This window comes from Typopeltis vanoorti, chromosome 22 (assembly GCF_054136105.1).
Source record: "Typopeltis vanoorti isolate ZY-2024b chromosome 22, IOZ_Tvanoo_1.0, whole genome shotgun sequence".
Classification (NCBI taxonomy): Eukaryota; Metazoa; Arthropoda; class Arachnida; order Uropygi; family Thelyphonidae; genus Typopeltis; species Typopeltis vanoorti.
This window is the reverse complement of record NC_143570.1, coordinates 25,133,451-25,149,966: the sequence shown is the minus strand read 5'-3', so window position 1 is coordinate 25,149,966 and position 16,516 is coordinate 25,133,451. Positions and strand designations below refer to the sequence as shown.

Sequence of the window (16,516 nt, the reverse complement as noted above, 5' to 3'; positions counted from 1 at the left end):
AATTTGGAGGAAAATTGTTGATAGGAGTGCTGCCATAGTAGCCTGAACACTGCTTGAGGGTACATATCAGGTAATTGATGGTAATGATGGATCCTAGAGCTGGTTTAGAAATAAAATAGTTAATCAAAGACTATAGACTGTAGATACAAGAGTTCTAAGGAAAATTATGAAAGTGAACAGCTGGCATCAATGACTGAATGATATTAAAAATGAAGATATTAAGGATGGAACTTGACATTGTTTGCATTCAAGAAGGTGTGAGCAGGACTAATTAATACAATGGGCAAGGAAAGAATAGCAAAAGAGGTTTTTGATGCCAGGATGACAAGAAAATGACCCAGAGGAAGACAAAAGTGTATGTGGATTCAGTCAGAATTGCCTTAGAATGCAATGTTAGATATGATAATCTTGAAGTGCTGACAAGTAATAGAGTAATTTGGAGGAAAATTGTTGATAGGAGACTGTTAATAATGTAAACAATCATGTAGTGCTGTCATAGTAGACTGAACACTGCTTGAGGATACATATCAGGAAACTGATGGTGGTGGTGATAATGGATCCTAGAGCTGGTTTAGAAATAAAATAGTTGATCAAAGAATATAGACTGCAAATATAAGAGTTCTAAGGAAAATTATGAAAGTGAACAGCTGGCATCATTGACAGAATGATATTAAAAATGAAGATATTAAGGATGGAACTTGACATTGTTGGTTCAGAAATGTCAGCCAAGCTCATCTCAGGTGATATGATCACATAAAAAAAAGGAAAGGAAAGAAAAGGTTAACAAAAGAGGTGTTTGATACCAGGATAACACAAAAACACCGAAGAGTTAAATCAAGTGCTAACAGGATGACTAATTCAGTTCTAAGTGCCTTAGAAGAATGAAGTATAAGATGTGAATATATAATAGGCTTCCAACAGTTCTTTATGTTCTTCCGATTAACTTTTACAGAAAAAATTACAACATATTAAATTCACCTTCTTACAAAATGGTTTTAATGATTTTTTCATCAAAAAAGCATTTAACAGGTATGGAATCTTTACCTCTTCTAATGCAGAAGAAATAATTTGCATTCCTATCTCTTATATGCAAAGCATTTCTGAATGCACAGTGAACATTTTAAAACTGCTGTAAGTTTTTTATTATTACCTTTCGCCCCATCAGAAAAATCTTTGCCTTTAATATATAATATAGATAATATATTAGATAATTAGAGAATATATAGATAATCCATTAGTTCTTCTTTTTTGTGATTCCAAATGATGAAGACGTCATCAACATCATTAATTGCTTCCACAACACTATCAAGTTCACATTGGAACTAGAAAAAGATAATAAACTTCCATTCCTAGACATCCTTATCAAGAAACAAACTGACAATAGCATCAACCTGTCGGTATATAGAAAACCTATCAACACTGGACGCTACCTCCATTTCAACTCGTCTCACCACATATCCCAGAAACTCAGCATTATCCATATGCTTAAAAAAAGAGCTATACAGTGTACCACAGGCCCTGTCAACTTATAAGAAGAATTAATGAAAATATCCAGAGATCTATCCCTAAATGGCTACCCTACAAGACTCGTCAACAAGATTCTCTTTAATAACATACCACAAAGACAACGAGATGAAACCCAATACATCAGCTTTATAACAATTCCATTTGTTAGTACCATATCCAAAAAATGAGCTCTTCTTCTAAAATCATACAATATCAGAGTAACCTTCAAACCTATTGAGACCATTCAAAAGTTTATAAGATCCCCGAAAGATTGCCATGCTTTCTACAAATACTCTGGAATTTACAGCATACCCTGTTCATGTGGCATCAATTACATTGGACAGACATCTAGAAATTTTGAAACTAGAAAGAAAGAACACATAGGCTATGTAAGGAATAACAGACAAGATATATCAGGCCTTTCTTCCCACTTCACGTCTACCAACCATAATATTGAATGGGATATTAGTCATATGCCCTACATAGAAGAGAACTATCATTCAAAGAAGCTGCTACAGTCGCCCGTTCAACAGGTAACTTAAATAAGAATCAAGGCCTAATCCTACCAGATATATGGAAAACTCTAATCAGATCATTCAACCAAAAAGAAATGAACTTTCATGAAAATTACAATAAATATCTCAACAAATAAAACAATGCACTTGCGACACGCGTATTGTATCAGGCACAGTGATAACTTTATAATTTTTAGAATTGTCGGTTAGTTTCCTAGTTTTTGTTATTTTCCATTGCTTACCAGTGTATCCCTGAAAATGCTGACAGATATTAGTCAGTGAAACTTGTCGGACATTAAACAATTATTTACTTGACTAACATACCAAATTAAGTCTTTAATTTATTAATACTAGTGGTCAAGAAAAAAGGTCACAATCTCTGCCTTTTTCGCTTCTCCTGAGGAAAAGCTTTAGCCTGTACGTTTGCTCTTGTGGCTTATCTTATTTTGGACAAACTGAAAGATCATAAGTCTTATATTAAATACCATTACAGTCTGGACTTGCTGAGCACACTATCTGCACTAAACATGGAGTTTGCTGGAACAATTTCTAATAACTACTACATACTGTAACCACTTTCAATGACATTCAAATTGTTCCAACTGATGATACAAATGGACATCATCATCAACATTTCATATGTAATCTTTACATAGGGTAGCCCATAAGTCACAAAGGGGTTTAAACATTTCACAACTTTTTCATTAATTATTTTTACTCTTTTTTTTTTTTTTTTTGTTATAATGAAATACAGAATCTGGAGATATTTATTAGTTATGAAAAACCACATTACATAAACACTTTCCATTTTTGGCTTCACAAAGATGGGTCCTTTCTACAGCATGTTCCATATCAGCTGTTAATGTTTCTCACTGCGGTGACTAATTTCTGCATGAATGTTCTCCTTCAGCTATTAGATTGTCTGGGGCTTGTTCACATACATCTTTTCCTTCAGGTAACCTCAAATAGGAAGAAGTTGGGAGCCGTCAGACATGGAAAATGTGATGGCCAATTAACAGCAAATCTTTGCAAAAGTATTCACTCACCAAAAACGTGCCTTAGGAGTTCCATTGTGGCTCTAGTGGGGGGACAATGAAATATCTCCAAAATAAAATTTAAAAAATCTCCAGGTTCTGTTAAAAAAAAATTAATAAATAAAAAAGTTATTAAATGTTTAAACTCCTTTGCGACTTATAGGCCACCCTGTAACACATAGTAACACACATTAAAAAAATTCAAACTTACATCTATGAGAGTTAACAACCTTATTCCTTTTCTCTAAAAGATTCCTTTCAGTGATATGCTGAATGTCTTTTAATCCTCGAACAATCTCAAACACTGTGCCATCAAGAAGTGAGCTTGCCAGGTTTGATAGAAGTTCATATGGAAGCCTCTGCTGAAATTTCCTAATAAAAGAGAAATAATTTATTTGATTTGTTGAAATCAAAATTTAAAAAGTCCATCAAAAAAATCTTAATGTCATAATGATAAAAAATAGTATTTACAAGTATTTCACTATTAGCATTATTCCAGGTTTTAAGCAAGCCGCAAATCTCATTGCAGGGTACATCTACTCTATATACCTACAGTAGCCCAATGTTGAACTTTTTTATGTACTCATTACACGTTGTAATGAATTCTCCTTACTAACCACTGTTCAACTGTTCAAGCAACAACCAAAAAAAAATCTGAATTTCACAAGCACATTATACAGCTTTCAAGTATATTTTGTTCTCCTATCCTATGCAATCTCTGTTTTACATTTATATCATAAACACATCATGAGACTTAATTATATCACCCTGCCTCATACTGGCAAACTGTATTTATTTATGCTTATGGAAATCACATTTACCCAGTCTATCCTAATAGCCAACATTCCAATCCATAAATAATTTATGCTTATCTCTGTACTCTCTCCAGTATTTCCGTATCTATCCAATACCCAAGCAATCAATTTGATTTGTTCAATGATGTTCAAGATGGATCTAGTTATAGAGTTCCACAAAAACAATGCTGGTACACAGGCAAATCAGTCATGAAAACACACAATTTATAAACAATATAAACTACTGGTGGTAGATAGCACTGTATGTTGATAATAGTAGTGTCATGTTGTTGGAGGATTAAGTAAGGGAGGTCATTTGCAGTGGAGTAGTGTGCCCTCCCACGAGTCATTAGGCTCCATGGATTGCCATGTAATAATAGTTTAACTGTCAATAATTGGCTAGAAAAATATTTAGTTATCTAAAATAAGAAGTTCGCTTATCAACTGAGTTTTGTGCATATGCTCACTAAGAAAAAAGCCTAATGTTCCAAATTACTATTCATATTTACTGCTGCTGTCTTAATTTTTTTTTTTCCCCCATAAATCATTTATGGAAAAAAGGTGTAAAATTGGTAAAAATGTGTGTCATTATAACAAATAGCCTTGACTCTATGAGTTAGTGTTTTTAGAATATACCATATGATTGTGCTACATGATGGTATGATTATTAATATATCATTCCAGCTTGTGTGTTGGCTTTCTATAAATAGAAAAAAGATAATGAAACTATTTGAAAGATGAGTGAGTAATATGCCAAGAAAGAGCACAGTTATTTGATTTGTTTTCTACTGCAAAGTCTATTATAAGATACTGGCAGTTTAATGCAATAAAAATGAATTTAGCATATCTGGTCCATGGGCCAAATGGCAAACATGATTTACACAACAGAGCAAGACTAAACATATGAGTGTAGTGATGCTACTTTGTTTTCTAAATGTTCTATACAAAAATTAGCATAAGGAGGCGAGGGAATGAACTGACTACAACTTTTTCATTTATTTGTTTATAAAGAATAGCCATCCCATTATACTATCACTTAACTTTATGAATATATCATAGTTTTTTTATGGTTTTATTTTCTTTTTAATGTGAATCCCATACATGAAAGGCCAGACATCTATAGTACATTCTTCTCTTCAATAACTCCTACATCGATGATCAACGCAAAGGATCCCCCAGCATGACCAAGATTTGCATACTGCATGGCTCCTATAGTCTTTTTTTTGTCAGAAAGACATCAAAACAATACTGAATAACTTGGATATCAATATCTCCTAATCCAGATGGCATCCTCCCAACTGTATTTAAAGTTTATGCTCCAAAAATAATACTCATCCTGTATTGTTTTTACAATCTCTCACACTCATTCTGGTATCTATCCTTTGGCACAGAAAGTGGCCTATATCTAATAAATTCCAAAGAAAGGAGATAAGTCAGCCATCACACTATTGTCCCACTGTACTCACCTCAGTTCAAATGATAGAGAAAAGCATTAACAAGCAAATCCTTCATCACCTAGATGCCAACCAATTAATTAGTGACCACCAATATGGATTCTGCCATTCTTAGTCCACAGCAGACTAGGATTTTAATTAGATAGGTAGAGAGACCTACCTAATTAAAATCCTAGTTTTTTTTTTTTTTTTATCCTTTATAATTGGGTGGCCAGTTTCCTCTCCACTCATTCATTACGTGTTTGCCAACCAATGCTGGGGAATCCCTCTACTTTTTATTTTTGCAACTACTCTTCCCAACTACTTTTGTCATTCCAAAATGTTCATAATTTTGGAATGACAAAATTATAATACTGGTAATACTAAGGTAGAAGTAATGGAGAAGTCATGTTTACCTATACGAGTTGCCAAAAGGTGTCTCACCTTATTATTAAGTTACTCTGGATAAGAGAAAGATGTTGGAAGTTTTTTCCAGTTGGTTAGACTATAATAAATTTAGTTTAATCCTTTAATATGATTACTCATATTGTATACGACTGCCCAAGGCGCCAATTTCACAGTGGTGGCCTACAGGACATCCACTAGGTGACGGATGAGGCCTTGAGTTGGCTTTCCAGCCTGGACCTCGACCTGTAGTTGGCATGATGATGATGGCGGTGGTTATGGAGGAAACAGAAGATGACGATCCCGTCTCACCACGAAGACATTATTCTCGTAGTTACTCTCTAAACAAGTGAGACTGGTTTAGCATTAGATTTTTTCATTACATGCAATGGAAATAATTATTTTGTATGTAGTTAAGTATACCAAATATAAAAAAAACAGGTGATACTTTTCAATATTTAATAAAAATTATATACTACCTATCATTTCCACATAAAAGGCTATAGCATAATAACACCATGAAGAATAAGGTGATATCATGGCTGTACTTTGTGATTGGGAAAGACCCAAGTTCGAGTTGAGTTAGCTAACTTCATAAAGAGGTAACAATGTTTTTTACTCTTGGAGACTTAGGTTTTTCATCCTGCAAAACAGGAAAATTGGCCTTGGAACACAAGGAATTAAAACACGAAACTGGAGCTGTGCAGTAGATACCAGATGGTGTAGACAGTGGATCAGGTAGAGTAGATGGTGAATCGCATAGTGTAGAGTGGCTCTTGTGATGAGTTCTCAAACCTGATGGAGGTATCATGTAATAAGAAGTATCGAAACAGAATTTATATGTTTAAATTTCATAATTTGATATGTGTAAGTTATATGTTAAACATAACAAAACATTTTATATTCATTTAACGTAACACAAAAACAGTGTCTTCCTCAACCACATCTACCTGGAATGATATTGATATACTGCCTGCAGTGAGTCCAGATATACTAGCACAGAGGTAAAAGAGAATTTTTCCAAAACAGGAAAAGGTACAAATGGAGACAATCAAGATATCAGGACTGTGAAACATGAGGAGAGATGAAGGCAGTGTAGGTACAAACCTTGTTGAATGGAGGGGGGGGGGAGTTGAGACAGTAAACGTTTATTTAATACAGACAGAGATAATTTTGAATCATTAAAATATAATTGAGAGAGACCTCAGGGGAGTCCCTAACTCCCTGGAGGTCTCTCTTAATTATATTTTAATAATTATTATATCAATTCCATATAAAAGAAGCTACAGAACCTTTATATCATGATGCTATCATGATAAACATGGTAGATCATCAGTGTTCTGCATGACAGTGGCATATGAGCACTTTGGCACAGCAGAAGTTGCCAAGGGCACCTGTATCAGAAGGGTGTCAGTTGCAAGATATTTTACAATTATCAAAATTGTTACACTTAGCTAGGAATTTGCAAGGACACTAAAATCCTAGTTATGCTGCTGCTTTTTGATAAAAACATTATCAGCGATCAGCAGAATGAAAGTTTTTTTTTTTTTTTTTAATAAAAGTGTCTCACCTAATACGTTACATTCAAAAAAAAAAAAAAATCCACTGGTGAATACATTTCTCTCTCCAGTTAACTTTGTTTTCTTGAAAAGTAAGTTAAACTTGCAGGTTAAATAACTGACAAAATTAAGAAATCACTCCAACACAAACTGTTCATTCTATATATAAATATTTTATATATACAGATAAATTTATATCACAACTAATTAAATCCTAATTTAGTTTCTTCTTCTCTCAAAGATTAGGCATTTGCCATTTCCAGCTATAGTGGTCTTCCTCTCTCTCTCTCTCCTTTCCTTTGGTCTATATTTCCCCACTTTTTTTGGTAGCCGATATCTTTCCATCCTAAATAAATGGTTCTTCCAATTTCTCTCTATACTTCTTATCTTTTCATTTACTTGTAAATATCTAGTTCTCTTCTGATTTACTTCATTTTTTATATGGTTCAATTTTGTGCATCCTTTAGCTGTTCTTAAAAATCTCATTTTTGCAATTTGTATTTTACTTTCATTTTTCTTCTAATGGGAGTGGCCATTATTTCATGAAATTTAAGTTGGGTTTTTCATCTTGTTTTCAATGTCCTTTTAATTGTTTCTCAGATTTTCTAATATTTAATTTTCATCCACATATTTATCTTTCAGATATGTTATTATGCAGCCTAACTAATCAAACTGTGTCACATGTTCTATTATTTTATTTTCTATCACTATTTTTGATCTAACATTTGAGGTAAGATGAGTTCGGCCTTTAAATGCAATGACTTTTGTTTTCTTGTGTCAAAATTTAAAATTGTATTGTTGGCTTATCTTGTTTAAACTGATTTTTATTTTTAAAGGTCATCTTCATTATCTTTGAATATAATTTGATCATTTGCATATAGCATTTCTTCTGGTTAACTGGATACCTTATCTTATTGTTTTCCCATATTTAAATAATGTGATCATCCTAAATCAGCTAAGCTTTATAATTTTTGACTTTCTTTTGATGAACTCGCTTTTTTGTGGTCTCATATTTTGAACAGCATACCTTAATGAAAGATCCTGCATTTTTCAGGAAGCTGTGGCCCAATCATGATTTTTTTTCTAAAAAATGCTAAAATTATCTTAACAGTACATAATAAGGATTATTTAGGAGAAAGTAACAGAAGGTTCAAATTATAAATATTTTTTATATAGATAAATTTATATCACAGCTAATTAAATCCTAATTTAGTTTCTTTTTCTTCTTCTCTCAAAGATTAGGCATTTGCCATTTCCAGCTTCAGTGGTCTTCCTCTCCCCCCCCCCTTTCCTTTGGTCTATATTTACCAAAAGATTACTGTGCAGTCTTTTTTTTAAATTTCTCAATGAATTACTTTGATGGATGGGATAAATTTTCTTGCTGAACCTATTTAAAATTTTTAAGGCATAATGACATTTCATAGCAATTTTTTTTACATCATAAGTATTAGTGCAGAATGTCTGTGTGTGTATACACACACACACAAACTATAGTAACACATTTATATTTATTGTGAGCGTGTATTGCATTAAAAAACATTTTCACGGTGATCTAAAGTTATACAAAGTGCATGGACACTCCTGTCTAACTAATCACATTTATTTCAGCAATACTCTACAACTGAAAGTTATATAAATACGAATTCTAAAAAAGTACAGTATCTATGAAACTTCCATAATAACATCCAGAACTGTCATAGTAATTCAGCATAAAACTTCGGAGGCTTATAACACCCAGTGCAAATTAAGTTATAAGCAGCCGATATTCTAAAATTCATGGAGTGTTATTAGTTCGCAATATTTGCTGTAATCAATGCTTTTCCAATATCTTACCCTTAAATTCTCAGATGTGCACTAACAGCTGTTTCATTCTGATTAACAATAAATACCTTCTAGATTAATATTAATCCTTGTTAAAATCTCTCCAAATAGCACGCTTTCTTAAATGTTAAGTTACATGTATCACACGTACTGAGGTAACTCTCTGGACATATTCTGAAGTTCATTCTGAAGAATATAATGGCGCTGCTGAAGCTTCTCTTTTCTTGCCATTTGCTCTTCGACACTCTCCCGAGGACTGCTTTCATCACCTCTGATAAACTGTGCCATTTCTTTTTACTTTTTGTTTACCGGATATAGGTCATTCGTACACATAAACTTCTGTCACACATACTAACGCTTCTGGCATGGTTTACTTGAAACATGAGTTTTAAAATACTCTCGAAAGAGCATATCTGTTGAAGCAATCCGGAATTAAAATATAATAAACATCAAATATTATGAAATAATGATTCTAAGCATTTCTTATTTACCACACTACAAATACCATGGCATTCTTTATTAAATCATGACACATGCATTTGTTTACGCAATTGGTTTACGAGACTACCATTCATTCAATCAGCTCCCAACGCCCCCTACATTGTTTATGGGGGAGGGTCATAAATATAAAATGTGATATTAATTAGAGAACCTAGTACTAATCACAGTATATATGTGGTTAATGATGATTGTTGTTGCAACTTCTTTTGTCAGTGTTGTGATTATTCGGTTTTGATTTTTTTTCGTGCAATAATGGCCGCTCATATGGTTATTATTAATGAACATAGTCATATAACGTTATGTGTCGTATCATTAGTAGTTTTAATTCATAGCTGTAGTACGAAACTTGATATTTCAAGAACTTCGAATGCATTCGGTGCAAAAGAATTTCAACAGATAACACATCACTTTGTAAATATTTCTGGAAAAAAAGTGACTTCGCTTCCTTTTGTGACAAGTGCTAAACCCCTTAAATGGTTTTCGGAAACAAAGCAGAATTCTGTTCAACAATTCTTTAACAAATCAAGTCATATGAAAGATGCTTTGACTGATAAGAATAATGGAGGACGAGATATTTTAACCTCTAAATTACGAATGACTGGAATAACTGATGATAATATAATGCAAACGAATAATCCGACATATATCGGATCATATATGTCAGATCAAACGTTTGATCTGGCATATTTCACTTACGAACGTCTTCCTGAAATATGTTACAATTTACTCAATGAATATGCTAATACAGCAGCAAACTTTTCTATATGCATTGTTGCCAATGCTAAACCAGTTTACGTGTGTCGGAAATGTATACTTTCTTTCAGGAAATGTGAAGTAATCTATCAGAAAATCCAGGTATGTTCATAAATGTTATTGCTCTGTAATGCCACAGCAGCTGTCTATAGAGTATGGTAATTAACTACAAGAAGGAATACTACCAACTAGAATTTAAAATTAATGGTTGGTTGTCCATTTGACATGATATACATATCTCTGAGAATCAAAGAATCATCATGGGAGGTAATTATCAAAGGAACAAATCTAACAAGCATATCTGTTATATCTTGTTTTAAACTGTTCAGTATTTCTGAGCTGGCAGTTACATCACTCTACATGTTGTGGGGGGGGGGGGACTGTCCAACCTATTGTTTATGGGGGCATTAAAATAAAATGTGATATTAATTAGATTAACTGATTACTAATCACAGTATATAGGTGGCATTGATGATTATTATTATTATTATGGTCAACTCCAATGAGTCCTTAGATGCATTGAGGGAGGCCCTAAACAACTACTCAACATCCACACAGTATCTATCATACTTTCCCTTAAACTCATTCACAGTCATGGCACCCACAACAGACTGGCAACTTATTCCACTCATTCACCACTCTCCAAGTAAAAAACCTAGTTCTAACACCCTTGCTAACCACACTCTTGCCCAGTTTCCATGGATCGCCCTAGTCCTCCCACCACCAGTCCTGTTCTGAAAAATATCCTCTGAATTAATCTTATAGAAACCCTTCAGTAATTTGAATGTCTCAATCATATCACCCCTTTTCCGCCTATCAGCCAATTTCTACAACCCACAAATCTTCAACCTGTTCTCATAAAGTTCATCCCCATCAAGAAGAAACCCTGGCACCTAGATCTGGGCACAGTAGTCCAGATGGGGTCTTATCAAGGCTTGATACAGAGGAACAATAACTTGCTTGTCTCTGCTTGTCAAAGTATTCTTCAGTAACCAAGTGATTTGATGAGCTGATTTAGCCACTTTTGCAATGTGCCCCCTAAACTTTAACTCCCTATCCACCAACACTCCCAAATCCCTGGCCTCGTCAATCTCCTGGAGCACAGTTCCACCAATGTGGTATACTGCTGCTAATCTTTTCACCCCAAAATGCATAACCTTACACTTTGCCACATTAAATTGGCATCCATTCTCCTTAGCCCAGTCCTCTAATCTATCCAAATCATCCTGCAAAATTTTGACATCATGTGCATTCACTATTGCTCTACCCAACTTTGCATCATCAGCAAACAAATGAACAGTTCCTCTCAGATCCTTTCCTATATCGTTAATGAACAAATTAAATAGTAGTGGTCCAAGAACAGAACCCTGTGGCACACCACTAGTCACAGGTCGTCTTTTGGACTCTAACCCTGAATAAACTACTCTCTGATATCTTTCCATCAACCACCCTCCTATCCATCTCACCAACCCTATATCCATCCCCCATATGCTGCAGTTTACTGATTACCATGTGGTATCCTGTCAAAGGCCTTAGCAAGGTCTGGCAGTATCACTGTATACCCACTACCTTTATCCAGTTCAGCCGTCATCACTGTTTTATAAAACATAAGCAAGGTAGTGAGGCATGATCTACATAATCACAAAACCATGTGATTTCACAAAATCACATTTTCATCTATCCATTCCTGTATTTTTCTCTTGACTACTTTCTCCAAAACCTTGACAATGACTCCTGATATGCTGATCAGTCAGTAATTTGCAACAGCAGTCTTGGAACCTCCTTTTTGCATTGGAACTATTTTCCTCTCTTTCCACCCCCTCTGGACTAACCCAGATCCGAGACTCAAATTAAACAAAATGGTCAAGGGCACTGACAGTTCTTTAGCTGCTTCACGTAAGACCCGAGCTGGTATACCATCCAATTCCACAGATGTATTCACATTAAGGTTTTGTAATATACTATTCACCTCCATTTCGTTCACCTCAGTTCCCATATAAGCTATTGGTTCCTTCATTCCTGGAATATCACCACCTGGATGATATACACTTGCAAAGTGCCCGCTCAGTAATTCCACTATATCAACTGATTCAGTTACCTCCCTACCATCGGCATTCCTTAAAATCATTCTGCTGTATACATTTTTATTACAACCTCTTTTGTCAGTGTTATGATTATTCACAACGCATTTATTATTTCTGTCTGATAAACTTTTCCTAACAGGCCATGTATATCAGTCATAGCACTCTCTTCTTCACCAAAATAATAATTCATTATTGTGAGGAATTATGACATACTAAGGAGTAAGCTCAACCTGGTGCCTTGGCATGAGAAATGCAGATTAAAGGCATTATCAATGCATAGAAAGTAGTACATGAGTGTTTGAAAGAAGATGCATTGGACTGCATCCAAGGATTAGAAAGATAGATGACGTAGGAGGAGAATTATCAAGTAAAATTACAAAACATGAACTCCATAAAAGAAAAATGCAGAGGGAATATCATGAGTGGAGGCTAGAAATATAAAAGCCATGGTATGGAGGGCAAATATCAAACTATAAAGATGTCATGAGTCAAAAAAAAAAAAAAAGCATTCCTAGAGAGTACTTTCCAAGGCAAAATAGCAAAATAAACAGCAGCAGAAGATTTATTAAGCAATTGTTATTATTGCTTAATAAGAGGAAAGTCACTAGTGACATGCCTCAGGGATCTGTTATGAGGACATTCTTGTTTAATTTGTATGGAAATTAAACAAGAAATGGTGATATACACTTATTTGCAGATGGTGATATTGAGAATTCTTCATTATATTTTCAAAGAATCTGCTCATCATCCCTGTCAAAAAAACAGGAATCATAACAGATCCCTGAGGCATGTTTTTTTCCTACTTTTGTTTAATCCGACGAGCCAAAACTAATTGTTCAACTTCTCATTTATTACATAAAGAACTTTCAACCATCAAACATCACATGAAACTAAATGGCTTCTCCAAAAAGCATACACAACATCTTTTCGATTCTTACACTCCAACACAGAACAGCAAAGATTCAATACGTCGAGTTCCAATTCCTTACATTTCCGGGATTTCAGAACCAATTTCAAGAATTCTGAAGAAATACGATTTAACAGCCACTTATACACCTATTAACAAATTATCCACCCATTTTCCTTCATCTAAAGATAAACGTTCAACCTTGTCTGTACCAAGGAACTTGGTGTGTACCAAGTTCCTTGTAACTGTAATCTTTCCTACTTTGTACAAACTGGACGTTCTATAGAAAAAAGAATTCAAGAGCATCAATTCGACACAACAAACCCGAGAAATCTGGATTAGCTCAGCATGGATTAGAAACAAGCCACAACATCCTTTGGTCCAAGACTCTCCTCCTACACAGATGTCACTACAAATTTGAACGTTTATTTAAAGAAAGTGTGGAGGCCTTACTTCAACGTCCTAACTTGAATCGTAATGACTGTATATCTATATCAAAAATTTGGGAAGTTTGATCAGGATAACACATTAATTTTTTTTTTTAATGTAAATTTCCTATATTAGTCTAATGTTATTTAAGATTATTACATGAATTTCTGAATTAATATCTTTAATTATGACTTTAAAAATGTTTACTCTTCTAATACTTAGCGATATGACATCACGCAGCTCGTTCTATGTGTGAATGATCAATTGTTCGTATTCCATCTTGTTTTTTAAAACTATTCCTATGTAGCCCCTGAAGATGGTCTGTAATATTCAGACCGAAATATTTGGCAAATTAAATATTATTCTTGTGTAAAAAGGTGTATATATTTCTGGTCATAACATTCTCTTCTTCATATGCATGCTGTTCTTCTCATTGAAGGAGATCATTCTCGCTTAACTGTTCTGAATGGGAATTGAGCAAGTTTCTCACATCTTTATTATCCAGTTCATTAAATTCAAATTATTTTCCAATTGTGCTGATTTCTTCAATAATGTTAGATCTTGGATTTTGCTCATGATAAACTAACATAGGCTTCAGTTCAAAGTTCGTTGCCTCCTAATAAAAGCGTAAGACGTTCTTTAGATTGTATCCTGGTTGAGATGCTTCAGTTTTAATTAGGAAAGTTTTTGTTGACATATGCTTCCAAAAGAGATCAATTTCGTCAACATTGAATATTTGACAATCGTCATAATCACCCTCCTGAATTATCCTTTGCAATTCTTCAGGAAACTTGGCCACAGAATCATTATCAGCACTTGCAGATTTCCGGTTATTCTTACTTTATGCAGTCCAGCTTGATTTTTAAACCGTCAAAGCATCCTAAACTCGCAGTAAAGCTTTCACATTCTTCTTGAAATTAAATCTCTTTCAATGATGTAAAAATTTTGAGAGCTTTATGCCTGATTATTCCTTGTACTTGTAGCAGTAGCAACTTTTCATTGTTCTTTGTATTCTTTGCTCTTATTTAGTGTAGTCCGAACTGTAGACTCGCTGTATCCCAGGTCTCGCATAATCGTATTACTGGCACCACTTTCATGTCTCTTAATGACTTCCAGCTTTTCCTTTAACATAATTACTTTTCTTCTCTTTTTATTATTGTTGCTTTCTTTATCAGTCTCTCTTTCCATATCAGAGGTCGAATATAATAAAGCCTTATAGGTATTTAAATTAAAGCAAAGTGAAGGAAAAGTGATTAAGCAAGAGAACAGAGTTTGCACATGTGCTTATGATGATAGCTTTGAGTCAACTGCTGAGTCTCACCGCCCCCAGCACCGCCACTGTCCACTGGCTGTCACATTGACAAGTGCTGCTGCTCTCTGCAGATTGGCAGCAAAAAATTTTGCATAATATAAAAAAATCGCGTTAACTGATTAATCACTCGCTTAAAGTGGGAAATAGTATCATTTCACTCAATTGCGCTAACTGATTATCGTGCATATAATTCGCATTAAGCAAGGTTTTCCTGTATTATTATTATTTTGGTAACCTCCATGGAGTCAATAGACTCATTTTGAAGGCCCACTCAATGAGCAACATATCTATCATAATGAGCTTTGAAGTATTTACACTACCTGCATTCACAGTGCACTCAGGCAATGCATTCTGCTTATTAATAACTTTCCATATAAAAAATATCTACTCACACCCTTCTTCAACCACATCTTTATATAACTTCCAGGGATGGCCTCTCATTCTTCCCATCTTAACATCCACTTTTTATAATTTCTTCTGTATTAATCTGATAGAATCCCTTAACTAACTCGAAGATCTCCATCATATATCCTCTTTCCTCCTATTCACCAACCTCTGTAATCCACATTCTCTCAAGCGCTCTTCATAACTAACACTTCCAGGGATGCTCCACTGCCATTATCCTGTCCCTGTAGTGGTTCTCAGTAAGATCTGCAAAATACCCCTCTACAATTGCAATCACCTCTTGATTCAAAGAAAAACGCTGACCAGCGAGGAAGAGTTTTAGTTTTGAGAAAAGCTAGTAGTCATAGGGAGCCAAATCTGGGGAATAAGGTGGATGTTCCAACAATTCATAGTGCAGATCCCTTAATTTTCCCATTGCCAAAACAATTTTGTGGACAGGTGCATTGTCCTGATGAAAGATGATTTTTTTTTTCTTGTGCAAACTGGATCTTTCCTCACGAATTTATTCATCTAGTCTGGTTAAAAAATCGGAATAATAATCCCTGGTTATTGTTTTAACCTTTTCAAGATCATTAATAAAGAAAATGCCTTTAGCATTCCAAAACACTGATGCCATGACCTTTCCTGCTGATGGAACCGACTTTGTCTTCTTTGGTGCTGAACAACCGGCTTCTGTCCACTGTTTTTTGACTGCTGTTTGGATTCTGGTGTGTAACGGTGAATTTAAGTCTCATCCATAGTAATAAATTGTTTTATTCTTCTTAAAAATGCTTCAAGCACTGTTCAGAGATTTTCATGCAAGTGTTTTTGATCTGCTGTGAGCAAGCGCAGCAACCATCTTGTGCAAAGCTTTTTCATTTACAATTCTTCATGCAAAATATATCCTGTACGTTCTTTTGAAATGCGTCTAGTCTCAACAATTTCATGGACATTGATTCACCAGTCATCCAATACCATGTTTTGCACTTGATCAATGATTTCTGGTGGTGTTACACTTTTTTGGACTTCCTTCACGTGGATCATCTTCAAGGCTGGTATGGCTACTTTTAAACTTGGCA

The 16,516-nt window shown here is 34.5% G+C and overlaps 2 protein-coding genes across 5 annotated transcripts in view; one reads left to right on the top strand and one right to left on the bottom strand.

Annotated features, from left to right (window-relative positions):
• The window catches only part of gdl (gonadal protein gdl), a 71,201-nt gene extending 61,630 nt beyond the window's left edge, over positions 1-9,571 (bottom strand). Inside the window, exons 1-2 of one of the 4 annotated variants that reach the window (XM_090412166.1) lie at positions 9,219-9,571; positions 3,267-3,427 (exon numbers count right to left, since the gene is read on the bottom strand). In XM_090412166.1, the coding sequence (XP_090268292.1) occupies positions 3,267-3,427; positions 9,219-9,355 (298 nt within the window). In that variant the 5' untranslated portion in view covers positions 9,356-9,571. The remainder of the gene's footprint in view (positions 1-3,266; positions 3,428-9,218) is intronic. The other 3 variants (XM_090412167.1, XM_090412169.1, XM_090412168.1) reach the window with 3 other exon arrangements.
• Positions 9,572-9,714: 143 nt separating this feature from the next.
• LOC150094233 (osteopetrosis-associated transmembrane protein 1-like) overlaps positions 9,715-16,516 on the top strand; it is an 88,754-nt gene continuing 81,952 nt past the window's right edge. The window contains exon 1 of the mRNA XM_090412165.1: positions 9,715-10,423. Within this exon, the coding sequence (XP_090268291.1) occupies positions 9,821-10,423 (603 nt within the window). The 5' untranslated portion in view covers positions 9,715-9,820. The remainder of the gene's footprint in view (positions 10,424-16,516) is intronic.